The 17,189-nt window shown below is 48.9% G+C and overlaps 1 protein-coding gene across 2 annotated transcripts in view; it reads right to left on the bottom strand.

The window, feature by feature from the left end:
• NSF (N-ethylmaleimide sensitive factor, vesicle fusing ATPase) overlaps positions 1-17,189 on the bottom strand; it is an 86,288-nt gene that overhangs the window by 11,488 nt on the left and 57,611 nt on the right. For both annotated transcript variants that reach the window (XM_063354940.1, XM_063354939.1), the window contains exons 13-18: positions 12,698-12,793; positions 11,926-12,082; positions 10,635-10,768; positions 8,533-8,599; positions 8,265-8,344; positions 389-523 (exon numbers count right to left, since the gene is read on the bottom strand). In XM_063354940.1, coding sequence (XP_063211010.1) covers positions 389-523; positions 8,265-8,344; positions 8,533-8,599; positions 10,635-10,768; positions 11,926-12,082; positions 12,698-12,793 — 669 coding nt within the window. The remainder of the gene's footprint in view (positions 1-388; positions 524-8,264; positions 8,345-8,532; positions 8,600-10,634; positions 10,769-11,925; positions 12,083-12,697; positions 12,794-17,189) is intronic.

The following is a 17,189-nucleotide window of genomic DNA, read 5'->3' as shown; positions in this document are numbered from 1 at the left end:
ACTATGGCATGGAATAAGAAGCCATTAAGGGCACAAATTCATAAAGAACCTATAATCTCTTATAAACACCTTCATTTGATGTTGTTCCAGTCAATGAGAGCTTGGAACCCTCCAGGCACACTCTGTTCAAGTGCCCCGATTATACTCATTACCCACTTCCATGCCCTCGGAATCTTTCAATCCACTCCACAAACTTTTTCCCCAGACCTACCGGTTCTCTCATTTCGCCTTAATTTACTGTATGAAAAAGTAATGCGGAGAAGCCTTAGAACTGTTACGTTATGACATAATGTTAAGTGGGACAGTGTTCCCAAATGCAGACTTACTGCAAAATCGCTCATTTCCAGCAAATGTTGAGCTTATTTGTCACTCTTGAGCTTTTTCTCACCTCCAAAGCCTCCATCAGCTGCTCCCCCGTTGCGATGTTGGGCACGTGGATGGTCGTGCTGAAAGCGTTCAGCATTTCCATTTCCTGCAGGACATCTTTGCGACTGGTGGTTCCAATGATTAGAAGCTTGCGACCCTGTCCACACAACGGAATAAGTGTCAAGAAAGGAAAAAAAAACACAAGAGAGGAACCAGCATTGTGACGCTTCAGCTAACTGCAAAGAAAAAAGAAAATGGCTGTGTAAAAATACCACTTAAAATGAAATTAATGGGATTAAATCTGTCAGTAGAAGTACTCAAACCATACAAGACTAGGATCAGATTCCAGAAGTCAAAGTAATGCCACCAACACCGTTCAAAAATTATGGTCCGCAGAAGACCCACGCGTACTCACAGCTTTCCTACCTTACCGTTCCCCTTAAATTCATCATTACAAATACTTGAATCCTCATTAAATTTAAAATTTAAAAGCACGAGCACTCCCAAAAGCTGAATTACAGATGACTTCTCGGTGGAACAGCCTGGCTTTAGAAATCCTGTGGGTACGGCAACTTCTCTGCCGCTGTACAGACAATTCCAATGTTTTTCCAGCTCACGCTTTAAGAGCGGAGGTTGCCATAAGCTCCTACGACTTCCCGCTGCCGGTGTGGTTGTGTAAAAGGACAGTCCCACGTCTGGCAGCCTCCGAGTTCAAACCGACAGAGCACACGCACCAGTCCCAGGCTGGCCCGAGCAACGGCAGGGTTTGTAAGTCACAGAGCAACGAACGGCAAACGTCAAGGGCCAGTACAGCCAACTTCTGTTAGTTCACCCCGCAAATGCCATTCCAGCGCCGTTTGGATTTGACCATGGAGTGAGCCGACAGCGATAAACGTTGGCTGACGGAGGGAGCAGCCGGGATTACGGGCTGGGAGCAGCCCCTGCTCCAGCTCAGTTCACGGGGAGCCCGGGGGTGCAGGGGGCGCCTGGCTGGCCACGCATCCTCCTCCATTGCTCTACAGAAGCCTACTGTCTCTGAGCACCAGCTACAGTTCCGAATTTCAAATTCGTGACACAAAACTCTGTCCATCATCACAAAAACAGACAAAAAAACCCAAAAACCGAACGAGCCGCCAGAATTCATTTCGTAAGCGCTTCGCATTCCTTTGACAACGGATGAAAACCTCTTTAAACTTAATACGTCTTTCATGAAGATGATGCATCCTCTCAGCGTTTGTTTATTTTTCCTGACTTGTTGTGTTTGCTCAGATTACAGCCCTGCGTTGGGTGATGGACCATGAGAGCGCACCAGAACTGGTAACAAACTCCAGTGCTCGCTTCGAGTTCATTTTTAGCCCAAGACGGCCCACAGACGCGCTGCCGGCAGGTCGGAACCAAAGCTCGCCCCGGTCCCGGCTGCGCACGAAGGCTGCCAGGAAAACGCGGCGCTCGTTAACCTGCGGGTTCGTCACTGCCGACATCTCAGGAGGCACCACCACACCAGCGCGGGCACCTCTGGGGAGGGGAAAAGCCTCAGAAACCCACTGGGCAACCAAATGGGGAAAAGCAGCAAATTCCTGAGCTGACGACAGAAATGCCAGGTTTGAAACCACAGTGGGAGCGGGGAATGCTTTATTACCAGACAAAACTCGCCCGCTGGTGGCACAGAGCAAGCAGAAAAAGGTCTGAGTGTGTAAAAAGGGTGAGGGTGGCAGAGCCCTGGCACAGGCTGCCCAGAGAGGTGGGGGAGTCTCCGTCTCTGGAGACATTCCAACCCCGCCTGGCCGCGTTCCTGTGCCACCTGCTCTGGGTGACCCTGCTCTGGCCGGGGGTTGGAGGGCATGATCTCCGGAGGGCCCTGCCAGCCCCGGCCAGGCTGGGATTCCGTGATCTGTTCCCAAAATCCAGCTAACAGCACGTGTAGAGAGCCCGGGGCAGCAGTTGAAACACCAATCCAGGGAATAACAATTTGCAAACTAACGGCCTGGAGGATGCTACACGAGCAACTTCACCGCCACTGAGCTCCGCGTTTGATTATAATAAAAAATGGAGTCTAGTCTTATCAGAGACTGAAAGGTGTCACCAGGAAAGGATGCAGCAGCGCAGAAACAGAATTAGCGAGGGGAGTTTTACCTCTAACTTCCGAGGTCCACGTGTGATCTCATGCTCCGCGTTTCCTTCCTCGTTACCGGAGCCCAGAGGACACGTACCCCCTCCCAGAAACGCTGCCCACACTGGGACTCACACAGCAAACTATTTGCTAAACGACTGGTTCACTCGTAGAAACCCAAACCGCTGACAGCCACATTTAGTCAGACAAACCCCCAACTCGCTGTAAATCAGGCCAGCGGACAATTACTACACACACAAAAATGACTCTAAATACTTACTACCGTTGAGAAAAGCCACCGGAATCGGTCATTGTGGCAAGTTCTGTGAAAACACCAGCTCAGACCTAAACCTCACTCAAAATGCAAACACCCAGACATTTTTAGAATGGGAAAAGAGTAAAACAAAAGTCATTATTCTACCGTAGGAATACGGGGTGCTCGTTAAGACACCGCGCATTTCACATACAATTTCAAATACATCACCGAGTTGGAAAAATCAGAGAAAAAAAACAACGGGGACGGTCGGAAATATGGAATAACTTCCCAAAATAGACGCGTGGTAAGTTGACGGGGGGTAGGCAGAGAGGTGGCGTAGAGGAGACGAGGGGGAAAACTGCTGTTTCTCAAAACAAAAACACGGGAGCACGACACGAAATGACCAAGCAGCCGTTTCAGGCCGAACGAAAGGATGTTTGCTTTCACCATGGAGTTCCGCTGAACTCAAGCGAGCAGGACGCTAAGAACGGCAAAAGCCCACCACGGTTCTAAAGCAATAAGACAAGTTAATAGGGATCGGATCCATCAGCAGCGTTTAGGTATCTCCGTTAGGATCCACGCTCCGGCCCCTGCACTGACAGATGGATGGTTGAAAACTCCTCCGAACAGATGGCCGCTCTGCAAAACAGCGCTTAAAAGGTTTTTTTTAACAGTTCCACCCAAAATATACTGATTTTTTTTCCCTGCTTTCTCCAAAGGAAGCTGTGCGCTGCGACTTGCTACCTTTAAACTTGACCCGCTGGAAAACCAGTTCTGGTAAAACGAGCGTAATCTCCACTGTATCAATTCCTGAAAGAAAATGAAGCGTCAGGAGTCCCTTGTACTTTTCCAAGTTTCAGGCAACTCGCTCGGCAAACAAGCGGAACCCCCACGAGCCAGGAAGGGTTTGCCCCAGGCGTTACCACAACAGCGGGAGAAGGCATCCAGGCCCATCGGAAGAGCTGCTCCGCCGGCTCTCGTACTGCCAAAGCGCCCCCGTTTTCTAGAAATCCTCACATTTTTGATCATTAATTTCCACCGCAGCCAGCGCATGGGGAACGGGCCGCGTGCTCAGTCCGTGGCAGAGCAGGATTCAAGCTGAATTTCCAAAAATCAGGCGCAACAAGAGAGTAGCTACTAAGTAAGTAGGAACTTGGCTTTTCACCAGCTGAAGGGATTTGGTGTCAGGCTCGTTACCGGGCAGCTTCACTCCCCGTTCCTCCATCACCGGAGACGAGGTACGGGCACCTCCCTTCACTCTGGGGGCATCCCGCCCATTTTCAGGCAAAGTGCCCCAGTTGGGAGCCTGAGGTCCCTCTGTACGGACGGGGGACGCCCAGCAGAGGTGTGTGTCTCGCCCCGCTGCCTCCTAGAAGTGAGACAACCCCGGATTTCACCTCTCTGCTACAGGGATTTTACCCAAATAAAGGATATAGTCACGCAGAGAACTACAGGATACAAAGATCAAAAGAGGAAGTAGTTTTGAACAACTACATTATCAACCATTATGAGATTGATACCTCTAACACAGTATTTGCTTCCTAATGGGCACCACGTTACTGCATCGACTATCAAAGACAGGCTAGAACATAAAAGAATTACGTAGACTCTGCTACAAGCAAATGGAGTCTCAACATTTCAGTGGAGCATCAAATTATGGAATTTTCAGCAAATCTCACCAGCCCTAGGCAAGGGGGGTCGAGGGGAGCTTGAACTATGCTATACCCAAGTGTTGGTGGACCTTTGTTGGTTGCCCACCAGCTCTTCACTCAACCTGGGGCACTTGTACACTTTCCCGTGTGTGTTTTGGGGTAGCAACAGTTCTTCAGTACAGTGGAGCCATAGGATGAGGGGGAACGGTTTTAAAGCAAAAGAGGGGAGATTTAGATGAGATCTGAGGAAGAAATTCTTGGCTGTGAGTGTGGTGAGCCCCTGGCCCAGGTTGCCCAGAGAAGCTGTGGCTGCCCCATCCCTGGAGGGGTTCAAGGCCAGGTTGGACGGGGCTTGGAGCAACCTGGGCTGGTGGGAGGTGTCCCTGCCCAGGGCAGGGGGTGGCAATGAATGGTCTCTAAGGTCCCTTCCAACATGAACCATTCCGTGATTCACATGTAACAGGAGAAAACACAATTCCCCAGGCTTACAAGTATAAACGGAACGTCAACGTTGACTGGAGTTGCTTCCAATTCACACCCACTGACGTGGAATCAGGAATGCATCTGGGATTCTATCAAACACGGAGATTATTCCCCCCTCTCCCCCGTCAACTTTCCTAAATCGGTGAAAGCCTCCAGCACCCCGGCGAGGTGAGGGACTGGGGGCCTCTGGGAGCAGTGGAAGGGCATCCCCAACAGAGGTGGAGAGCATCTCGCTAAGCCAGCCCATCTCCTAACACTGCACAAATTGTACGTCCAGCTTAGCGCCGGGATGCTGCGATGGTCTTTCACCCTTTGAGCCAATTGTTAGCTTTTCACGGGAAGCAGCAGGGAAGCACATGTGAAACCTCTGTGGGGCTGGTGAGTGTCTCCATGCCTTGTGTGACTCTGCATGTAGATGAAGCAGCTCCGGCTTTCGGAGCTGCTGCTGCTTAGTTCTCAGAGAAGTCCTTTTCTCCCGCTCGGCTCCCTGCTGCGACAGCCCCTTTCAGCCTTTCTATCCCCCCCCCAGCCTCTTCTCCTGCACAACACAGGGAAACTCCATTGAAATAAAGACCCAAGAGAACATGGGTTATTTTCTTCTCTTCAATCCATTTCAGAAAAGCTTTTAAATTGGTTTAAAAAAAAAGACGCTAAACAAAACGTAACGTTTTTCAGGCTTCTTGAACTAGTAGTAATAGATACCACTATTTAAGCGTTGCGGAGTGGAACTAGCCGGGAATTTAAAGCAAACTCACAAGATGTTTCTAGTTCCTTTAACACGTTTACTCTCAAAACTTCTGCAAAAGTACAAACAAGCCAGAAAGCCCAGAAAACCAGAAGCTCCGAGTATTCGCCCCTTCCCACTCCACGTTAAAATGATATACAGGAAGAGGGGAGTCGGGGAGGCAGCTTTCACAAACCAATTCAACAGAGACGCCCACCTTAATGCATAATTAATAAGATTTCAGCCCAGAACTGCTCCTCGTACACACGTAGCCTACAGGAATCGTAGGAAGCCGCTTGCACGTTAAGAATACTCTCTGCAAGTGACGTGACGACACCGCGTGAATACATAATCTGGGCCACAAAGATGGGAGCCGCAGAGCTGCGCCGCTGCATCGCGCCCGCCGCTTCCGTGCTGCTCCAACCCCGTCGTCCTTCCCGTTTCTACAGCTTTTCAAATCAGCTCTGTATTTCGGGCCCTTCTGGCTACTGAAACGGTAAACACCACGTCCGACAGCAATGGAGAACAGGTATTGTCTCCCCAGCATCCTGCGAACGATTTCTCCCAGCACAGGGACGCGCCTGGCACGTCCCAGGACGCTCCTTTTTTACGAGGAACCAACGTAAACCATGGTCCCAGTCCCACCGAGATTCGCGTTGGTTTGACCTCGCGGAGCAGGTTAGTGCCACTGATGCCACTCACGTCCATTTGAAGCACGTACCTGCATCTCAAATTACAACAAAACCCCTGAAACCAACCATTACTTCCAAATAAATTGCTCCCCAAAGGAACGAGTCATCCCGCAGGGACCTCGGAAGGGCAGTATTCTCTCCCTGGTGGGTTTCTCACTTGAGCTTAAAATCCCCAAGAGTCTCCATGCCCAAACTGACTCTTTTTCCCAGCAGATGTTCACAGCGGAAAAGGCCTTTTCCTGCGTGACTCTACCTCTCAGACGCCGTTGGGTTGGGTTTTTTTTAATGACAACAATCCCCACGCGCCACGACTATCCCAGGGAACTCGCAAGAAACAAACCCGCCGGGAAGAACTTTGTGTTACCAGAACTGGCAAAGGGGCTCAGCCCGAAGGGGCCGTCTAACCCACTGGCCCAACTCCCACAGCAGCCAAGAGTGGACACTCGGGGGGGGGGAAAAAAAGAAAAAAAAAAAAAACCAAACCACCCACATCATCAATCAAACAGTGACATTTCCTCAGAAAACACTCTCTCTGCCGTCCAACAATTTATGGCTTAAGTCACCATAATATTGGCTGTCAACCCAAAGTCTTCCAGCCTCAAGGGCATTTCAAACATTGCAAAGTACAAATCTCCAGCAACATGCATAAACTTGGCAAATATCTGCGAGCTTCAGGCCCCGCATCCTGCTTTCAGGGCGACTCGGGTGCCAGCAGAACTGCATCGAAGCAGCAAAACGCATTCGGAGGGCGCAACGCTAAAACGGACAACGTAGTATTTGCGGTTCCTTCGACAACTGAACCAAAGCAAGCTCTCTGTTTTCCCCCTGTTGGTTTGGGGGAACAATCGTTTCCTGTACTGTGGAAATACCCAGCAATGGGTCAATGATTACAGGAGATTGCGCCGATCACAAACGGCTGCGCTGCTGCGTACGGGCAGCTTTTCTGTTCCAGCGTAACAGGTTTTTCTTGGTGGTGGTAACGGAATGCAAGTTCTATGTTAGAGACTTCCCGCAGCACAGAAAGCTCGCTGGGGAAGAAAAAAAATAAATAAAAAAATCTTCGTTCTCCCAGTCTGACAGTCACGAGGGGAACTTCAGGGCCTGTGGCATTACAATTCAGTTCAAAGTTCTATATTTGAAAGGTCTTTCCACCGAACTCTCTAATGACAACAATACTCACGCATACGTTGCTGTTTCCAGGATGTTAAAAATGACAAAAAAAGAAAACCGGAGTTCCTCCAGGCCGTGCTTCTCTGCTTTCTCCCCGACACCAACTTTCAAGGTTTTCCTGTTAGTATGTAATTTATTCAGGCAGATAACTTTCACGCACACACAGCAGAATTCCAGCGAACGGCAGGAAAAATGGCGAACAAAAAAAGAGTCGTCCCCGCCTGTTTGTCTCACTGGGGGCGAGCTCCGGGAACGTTAGCACTTGCGGTGTTCTTAGATCTCATCAAGGCAGAAAGTGCAAATAGATGGGATCAGCATGAGATGTAAGACCTTAGGGTCTCCTCACCCACTGCAATTAACACCCGGTAATTTCGAGTCGAGAACAAATTAAACCCCTGACATCCACAATCATACGGTACTTGGAAATCGATTCCCAGGTGAGGAGGGAGCACGTGGCTGAGCCAGGGATGGATTCGGACTGAGCAGTTCCCGAGCCGATCAGGAAGCAGACCGCTCGCAGGTTTACGTTTTACACGGTGAAGGTTAAACTCGTTTCCTTAGCCAGTATTTCTAGGGCTAACTGCAGAAGATGCAGCCTTAAGTAATTAGATAATTAAAGCGGACTCCCTCGGTGGTTACCCCAGAACTGCCTCTCTGCCTGGAGAGCAGCAGGCTGGGATTAGCTTGGCTGAATCGGAGACAATAGCACTAACGCCACTGGCGGCACGGCAGCCACCAGCGAGACACAAAGCCCTCCACTATCGAAATTATTGTAGGAACGGAGCATCTCGCCCCTCGGTCACTCTCTTACCTGAGGGGGGGCCTTCTTTAGCAGCACGAGAAGGGCTTGCAACACCAGATTAGAGAACCGCGGTCCAATCGGGACATAATCTGAAAGGGAAAATGCATTTTAACACCCGCTATGAACGTTTCAGCCACTTCCCTGTATCAAAACCAGTTCAAGGCTGCCGAAGCAAATGGCTCCAGCTCGTTCCCAGTTTGCAGGATTTCAATATTGCAAATATTTCGATGTTTCTGGCCAGCAGACAACATAACTCTCTCTCGTGGTCCGAACTCACCCAGGAGTCTCTCAATGTCGTCCACAACAACACAGCTGAGTTGGGACTTGTACGCATCATCAAAGATCTGAAAAAACAGTAAAATGACTCACAGTCAAATCTCAGCAACAAAACCGCAACAGTCATGATAGGACCTGTTGACGTGGTTTCAGCTAAACACAGCAGTACTTAGAAGAACAAACAGGGAACGAAAAAAGATAAGCACCAAGAGACTAGGCTCTTATCTGCGTTTATTAAAACGCTGCCATGTCAACAAATTCAGAGCTCAGTTCTGCTCATTCATCCCATCCGCTTTGCAAAAAAGCCCTCTGCCCCGCCTTTCATTGTAAGCAATGGGCAAAACCGAACACCGTTCCTCTGGTTTTGGGAGCTGGGGCGATACTGATAATATACCAATACACACACAAACGCCCCGCAGCTGTAACGCAATGATGAAGCTTCTCTACCCAGGCGGGATATTGGTTATTTTTCCTAACAGCACAGTGCGGGGAGAAGAGCCACGCTCAGGTACGGACCGAGTCTCCTCAACCTCAGTCTACCTCAACCTTATGAAGTTCAACAAGGGCAAGTGTAGGGTGCTGCACCTGGGGAGGAACAACCCCATGCACCAGTACAGGTTGGGTGCTGACCTGCTGGAGAGCAGCTCTGTGGAAAGAGACCTGGGAGTCCTGGTGGACAACAGGGTGACCATGAGCCAGCAATGTGCCCTTGTGGCCAAGAAGGCCAATGGCATCCTGGGGTGCATCAAGAAGAGCGTGGCCAGCAGGTCAAGGGAGGTCATCCTCCCCCTCTACTCTGCCTTGGTGAGGCCGCACCTGGAGTACTGTGTCCAGTTCTGGGCTCCCCGGTTCAAGAGGGACAGGGAACTGCTGGAAAGGGTGCAGCAGAGGGCTACGAGGATGATTAGGGGACTGGAACACCTCTCTTATGAGGAAAGGCTGAGGGATTTGGGTCTCTTCAGTCTGGAAAAAAGACGTCTGAGGGGTGACCTTATCAACGCTTATAAATACTTAAAGGGTGGGTGTCAGGAGGATGGGGCCAGGCTCTTTTCAGTGGTGCCCGGGGACAGGACAAGAGGCAATGGGCACAAACTGGAACATAGGAAGTTCCACCTAAACATGAGGAGGAACTTCTTTACCCTGAGGGTGGCAGAGCACTGGAACAGGCTGCCCAGAGAGGTGGTGGAGTCTCCAACTCTGGAGACATTCAAAACCCACCTGGACGTGTTCCTGTGTAACCTGCTCTGGGTGACCCTGCTCTGGCAGGGGGGTTGGACTAGATGATCTCCAGAGGTCCCTTCCAACCCTATGATTCTATGACTCTATGACTCTATCGCCCGTTGCAGAGCAGCAAGTGAGGGTCCTGCAAAGCTTTGGATTTGAACGGTAAGCAGCACTGAGGACGTCAGTGGAACTGCAGGCCACCGCCAGCACAGGCTGGTGCAGGTGAAGTCCAAAAGGCTCCTTTTTGAATCTAAATTTTAAACTGGGCTTCCAGCTACGAGCACGTCACTTCTCTTAGAAACTATACGATCCGGCGACAAACTGATCGCAGAGTGGCACTTCACTCACGTGCTTCATTCAGTATCGTTCAGCCAGAAGAGTAAGCGCTTGGCGTTGGTAAGCGCTTGGCGTTGGTAAGCGCGACCTCCTTCCTGCCACCCGGCTACTTGAAATGATTTAAGATGTTCAGCGTGTTTGCGTTCCCCCTGCTCCCCAAGTTGTTAAAACTCATTCAACTGACCCTTAGCAGCCCAGAACTGCTCCTAGTCTCACTCAGGGAGCATTTATTCCCCCCAAGCGCAGCCCTAGAGCCCCTCCTGCCTTCGCCGCCGCAGACAGAGCCGCAGACCTGCTCCTGTTCTGTGCCACTGTCAGCCACGGTTCCGCGTCGGACCCAGCTGGGACAGAGCCGTGGCATTTCCCCGCGTCACTGAGCGTCAGCGCCACAAAAACACCCGTTCAACTCGATAAATAAATATACGCACGGGAATTTAGGACCTACAGAGAGCAGGAAACAATCACGAGGTAATTGACTTTTCTGTCCCCTGGAGAACACAGAATTGGACTGTAATCGAGCAAAAGCGTAGGACGCGCGAGTACCTTCTTCATAGCCTGGCACTTGGCCGTTTCAGAAAATCCGATCATCTTATCAGGAGAACAGATCTTGATAAAAGGAAAGTTGGATTCTTCTGCTATTTTTGCCGCTAAGGCAGTCTTCCCGCTGTGGGGGGGACCTGGAACAAAGGGCAAACGTAATGAAAAACCACGGGAGAAAACAGGTCAGGTAAGGCTCAGCACGGCCGGTGCTTTAAGCGTGTGTCTGATCTCATTCGGAGGTATCTGCATTTTCAAATGACCTTTTCTTCTCCTCGCAGAAGGAACGCACTAACTCCTAGTGCAATCCAGTCCTCCAGGCGAAGGAAATTAATGCAACTATTTGAGCACACGCAGACTGATTTGCCACGAAATAAACACCGAAGGGGACATTACACATTTGGTGGGACGGCAGCAGAAGTAAGGCGCGTTTGTGTTTCACAAAGTCTTCTTGAACTACGTTCACGTCACTTCTATATACGATTTCTGCAGGTACCGTGGCAAACAAGTCAACAGCGTGAATGCCAGGTACCGAGTGACAAAAGACAATTTGTAATTTGCCTGAATTCACACCAGAATAATTCAGAGACCAAAGCCGCATCCTCCTCCATCCCCCCCATGCAAATCAACCTGCAGCGCAAGAAGGTGCTGCAGACGAGCGATACGCCGGCCACAAGCACCCAGAATTATTCAGGGGATCTATTCAAGGTTAATTTTGAAGCGACGGACCGCTCAGCAATAGCGGTTATCCACATTTGTTGACTTCAGGAAAAGAAAGAGGGAAGCGCTAAATAACAGATTCTAACTGCAATACCTGTAACACAGATATTGGAACGAGTTTCCTCGGCTCTTCATAGTCAATAACGGTCGAGATAGTGGGCAACCACCTCTGTCTGACAGCAACACCTACGTGTGGTCAGCCAAACTGTTGTTTGAACCCAGCTAATTACACCAATGAGCTCTCCGGTCACTTCAGGATTTAGACAACTAACTCGGGCTAGAGAGGTTCATGCTGTAAAACATCCGCGTTTAGGTTATTAACTGGGGACACTCACTTCTCCGTTGTTCCGAGAACGTTGTTCCGAGAACATTTTTCCTTCTCTCAGGCTGAGAAGCCAGTTTTAATATCAAAAGCAATTCCACCCGACTAAACTGGAAGAGACCAATTCTGTTTTTCCTCCCATGTGTTTTTTACATACATTTGCAGGATCTAACATACGACCACCTGGGCAACTGATGGAATAGCTCACAGAAGTCACTCGGGGGCTTTTTATATATATTTCTTTCTGAAATTTACCTTCTAGAAGAACGCTAACCAAAGGAGTACGGTCACTGTTCTTCGTCTGTTGAACAAGCAGCTCCCCATCATCCAATACCCTTGTTACTGGATCGCCCCACTTAATAATACCGTTCATGATGTAGCTTGCATAGTCCTCCTGGTTGGTTCCAAACGCCTGGATTAAGAGAGGGAACATTTATTTTCCTGAGAAATTTTGCATCACATCAGAAAAACATGAAAAGTTGAACATCACCAAAGTGACCAAGACTCTGGAAGATGCTTAAGTGACACAGTCACGGCCATTGGTGACACACAACGTTCCAGTTCGAAGGACAGAACGCTGTTGGAGACTGTGCAACATTTAGAAGCATCTTTTCATATACCCCCAAAATAAATTCTAATCAGTGCATGTTGCCAGTGGGTTCTGAATCCACGCCATTTAAAGACAATTCTCAAAAATTAGGTTTAAACCTCCTACTCCAGTCCATATCGAAGCTGTCATCCACTAACTGAGGTAGGGATGTCCACCCCCCAAATGGGAGAGGACAAGGAGAAGACACTCCAAATCGCTCTCTTTATTTGTTCTAGTCCTTATGATTCCCGCATGCACCAGAAGGTACGAAGACAGCGCCTTGGTACTGCAGGCAGAAAGGGGCTCCCTGCTTTCACTCCCACCACGCAGGACACGGTAGTCAGCCCAGGGTGCACCACTGCATCCCAGAAGGAACCTGGTACCTCATGCATTACTCTACTGGGAGGCTATTACAGGAGTCACGTAGTGCCTACTTACTGGTTTGATATCATTCTCCAAAGACGCAAAGAAGTCTCCTCTTGTCACGCGCAAGCTCTCTGCCTTCTCCATATCCACTTCCACTTTGTTGCTGGCCTAATAAAGGCAATAAAAGACACTGAAGTACAGCAGGACCCCACAGGACCCCTCATCGACTTCCATCCACGGACCCAACCCTGCAGCTGACCTGCATCAATAAGGAAAATGCTTCTTAACGAGACATTTGTTGGGCATATGCTGGATACCACTGGAGCAATCATCATCTTCACAGAGCCACATCCACACGCCAGCCCCACGAAGTCATTCAGGACCAGTTGTTGCACTCCACTGGGTGGAAAGCTGAAGAGCGTGGCCATGACCCCACGTTTCAGAGACACCCCCCAGCTAAGAGCAGGAAGGCAGCTCCGCAGCATCCTTCGTGCTGCTGCGCTACCTTGACTACATAAACCAAGGGTCAGCGACGCTCAGTCCCGCTCTGGACACCAGTCTGATCTCACCTAAGTTTGAATTTCTAAAAGTTATAGGAGATATGTAGGTTCGCTTTAGAGTAGGGAACTATTCTTTCCGTTTAGAGGCTGTAGAAAAAATTCTTCGTTACTCCTTTTGGGTGCTGGGCAGGAAGGGGGTGAGGCCTCCTTCATCGCATGACTTTTTTCAGAAAGACAAATTAAAGCTTGGTTTTAACCTATCTCTGAACCTACCCACGCCATCGTTGGCAACTAAGCCAAAAAATAAGAATTATTCACACCCCTCTATTTCAGGCTTTGGTTTCCTACTCGAACCACGCACTTTCCTCTCTGTACAAGAAAGACTTTAAGGGGATCGGTACGTGTTAGATTTCTTTCTGCTTTGTTTGCTTCAGTTCAACCAAAGGCACGAACCTCCCACGGCAGCGCCCGCGGTGGCACTTGGAACGAATAAGCTGCAGCGAGCTCAGCTCCCGGCGCGCACCTTCCCAAATGAACACCGTCACCTTTTTCCCCGTCTGCCAGTCCCAAACCGCCCAGCAACATTTAAAAGCTCATGACAGGAAGGAAATACGCAGTCGAGACAGCACGAACCACCGCAAACTCCTGTCTCCATCACAACCAGAGGCGCCACCGGGAGGTGGCCCAAAGCTGCTCCCACTGGAGCCCGGAGAGGTTTGTAATTCTTGCAACCAACTTGAGAGCAGCCTTTAAGGACTGGAGACCTTATTCAGACGTCCGTAGACTCTGAAGCCAGCTGCAGCTGTGTTACCGAGTACGGCCGCGGCTCCATTTACAAGGATTATTGGCAGACCTGCAAGTATATTGATTGCCTTGGGCAGCCATCAGGAATTAAATGGATTTGAAGCAACTTTTCCACTCAACGGCATACGGACACTGGCTCTCACGTACTAATCCTACGGGCGCAGCCTTGCTGAGGATCCCGAGTGGAGCTAGAGATAGTGGAAAAAGGATTAGTCACAAGAGGGGGCAGAAGCTGATCTGTGAAAATCAATTCATCTAACCGCTAAGTGGTACGGCAGAAACCTATTTTTAAGTAGCACAAAGACGAGGCAAAAGACCTTCATTCTTCCCCACTGAAGCGCAGCCTTGGAAGGCTTTCTGGATAATTTCGGGATTTCCCAATTATATCATAACAAATTTCTCTGGATTCCAAAACAAGTATCATTTTTCATTGAAAGTTACCCGCATCTTACAATGCCACCTGCTTCTACTCGAGAGTACAATGGCCCCACGTGATCAGGAGGTAAAAATTTGGGATTACAAGGAGTTTTTCTTGGAAGGCACAGCAACCTCTGCCACCTAAGACCGAGGTGACGGACGAGTCGAATAACTCGGACCCTCAAAGACGTGCCCTCAGAGACCCTCTCCTGACCAGGATGACCTACAAGAACACGTAGTGCACGGGAAGAAAAAAAAAAATCAAAAATAATCCCATTATGCTTGTCTTGTAGAGCAGCAAACGCAGCCTCTGATCAGCAGCCTCAGGAACCCAGAGCGGCCCACGCCACGGTGCCGAGCAAACACCTATCGCCCGGCGACGCCTGAAATGACGGAGCCCCTTCTCAGGCACCACGCGGAAATACAGAAACACCAAATTTATTTTATTGATTTAGTACAGGTTGATCCCTCTTCTGCTTTGCAGAGGGAAGTGAAGGTACTCGACTCACTATTAGTATATTCCTGAAGTTGTGCGTACGCTTAAAAACAGGGGGATCGCTTTCTTTCCTAGCCTTTAATAGGTTATGCGCTTTAATTTTTAAACCCACACACTTTGAGAGATTATCAGAAGAGCTTAAACGATTCAGAAGAATAATGCCCCTCGATTTTCAATTTGTGCTCTCGCTTCTCGCAGGGGCTTCTGAAAACTAGGTCAGGGCTATGATGTATATTTTAAATTTTGCAGTACTGGTAGGAGAGAATAAAATGCCTTAGTGCATCATTTGGCTGAAGACATCTTCAGAATAAACAAGATTATCCAAAAATACTACGTCAAAGCATTTGAAAAGAAAAACAAAGCGTGGCCGCTTCCCATTTGGCATACACACACATATATTATTAAGATGTCAATCACGTACCAACCTCAAGGAGGGGACTGGCTGCTCTTTTCCATTTATGCGTTGCCATTTTCTCGTCTCCTGCCGTGACATTTTGGCACAACAGGGAATATATCAAACCACTAACAGTCCCCAAACTCACCCGAAATTCAAGCATTGAAAAAAACATCAACGATAACCGAAATTAATTATTGAAGGAAAATGTTTTGCTTGCGAAGGGATGAAGATAACTCCAGAGGTGCTGATTTTTTTTCATTATTTCTTTTTTTTTTTTTTTTGAGACAACGCAGGAAAATTAGAAACTGTTGATGTCTGCATTTTTTTGCTATGGGAAACAATTAATAACTTTTTATGTATTATGGCTAGAAAAGAAAAATCAGCAGAAAGAGCCATTTTTCCTTCAGAAAGAGTGTTTCCAACAGATATAAATATCTAAGCGACCAAATGATTTATGATTAAATATGATTTGTTTTCTTCATATTCGAGGCTGAACGGACTTTTTACTTAAAAATACACTGGAGCTGATGTCCAAGGCTTTTCTCTGCAGCAATTCCCACCAGTTCTTGGCCAGCAGAGCAAAGGGGCTGCGTCTTCAACCTCCTTCTTCACAAACTAATCATCTCGTATTTCACCACCAGCAAATACGGTGTTTTGCATCTGGATTAATATAACCTGACATTTCGTGGTCCTTAACTCCTTTAAAGACACCCTCACCTCCCCCAGCCAGCAGTCGTTGGGAAAGCAGGGCAGCGCTCCTCTAGAACGGAGGGAGCCGAGGACACGACGAGTCTCTACGCACACCGAGACCATCACCAACGAGTTCTTATTTGGAACAGAAGACGTTGTACAAGCCCCGCTGGAATTCCACCAAGATTTTAGCATCAGTGACGTCTTGGAGCCAAAGATTCCTTCCACTGCTTAAATACTTGTCCACACAACACACATCTCCTTTCCTTTGCTTTGAGCACGGCCCCGTTGGTATTATCTGCTGCTCTCCGAGTTCTTGCATTAGGAACGAATAAACAGTTGTTCCCCGTTCACCGATTCCGGGCCACTCGTGATTACACACACTTTTCACAACCCTTCTCCATGTTTTCTTCCGGCTGAGAAATGCCAGTCTAGCCATCCTTCCCATGAAGACCCTCGCGTTCCTCTGACCTTCCCCACTGCCTTTCCACATCCTTGTCCCACCATAACCGTCTCAAGGCGGGTGCCCCAGGGCTGCACAGACTCAAATACCCCAGGGATTTCATCCAGGACACAATCACAGCCTCGCTGGCTCTGTGTACCTCTCCTAGTAAATTCTAATGTTGCATTTGCTTTTTTCGCTGATAAGGCCTGAGCTGCTATTTCCAGATCATTGTAACTCCAGTAACGCTCGGCTCAGCCCCCATCGCTGCCTCTACCTTTTGGAACTTCCTCTCCCCAGCGCACACTCAAATTCACTGACTACATCTTGTGCGCTCGCCTTATTTCAAAGGCCTCCTGCAGCTTTCCATAGGTGGCCTTCACCTTTACGACCACAAAACAGCTCTGAGCTTGTAACTTCCCTTTTCCTCCCTCTCTGCAGATCATTTATGAACACGTCGAGCTGCACAGGCTGCAGCAGAGATCCCTCCCGTACGACTGGCTGTTCTCACTGCCAGCTCTTTTCTCCTGGGTCCTATCCATAAACTGAGCTTCAAGACTTTCCTTTCAGTTTTGATCAAAATACACCGACAAGCGACCACCTTCCCTTGCACTGAGCTACTCGGGAGCTGCTTGAAGGTCAGGAGATGAGAACAGTAACTCAGAACCACGTAGAGGCACAGTGGAAAGGTGGCGTCCGTATGAATTTCATCTCCTACGGTACGCTGAGATGCCACTACCCATTTGGAAGTAAACATTCAAGAAAAGAATTCAAACAATTATTTTCCCTTTTTTTTTTGCCCCAGTGAGAGACGACAG

This window comes from Chroicocephalus ridibundus, chromosome 17 (genome assembly GCF_963924245.1).
Source record: "Chroicocephalus ridibundus chromosome 17, bChrRid1.1, whole genome shotgun sequence".
Lineage (NCBI taxonomy): Eukaryota > Metazoa > Chordata > Aves > Charadriiformes > Laridae > Chroicocephalus > Chroicocephalus ridibundus.
The sequence above is the reverse complement of the archived record's forward strand: the minus strand, read 5'-3'. Positions and strand labels throughout refer to the sequence as shown.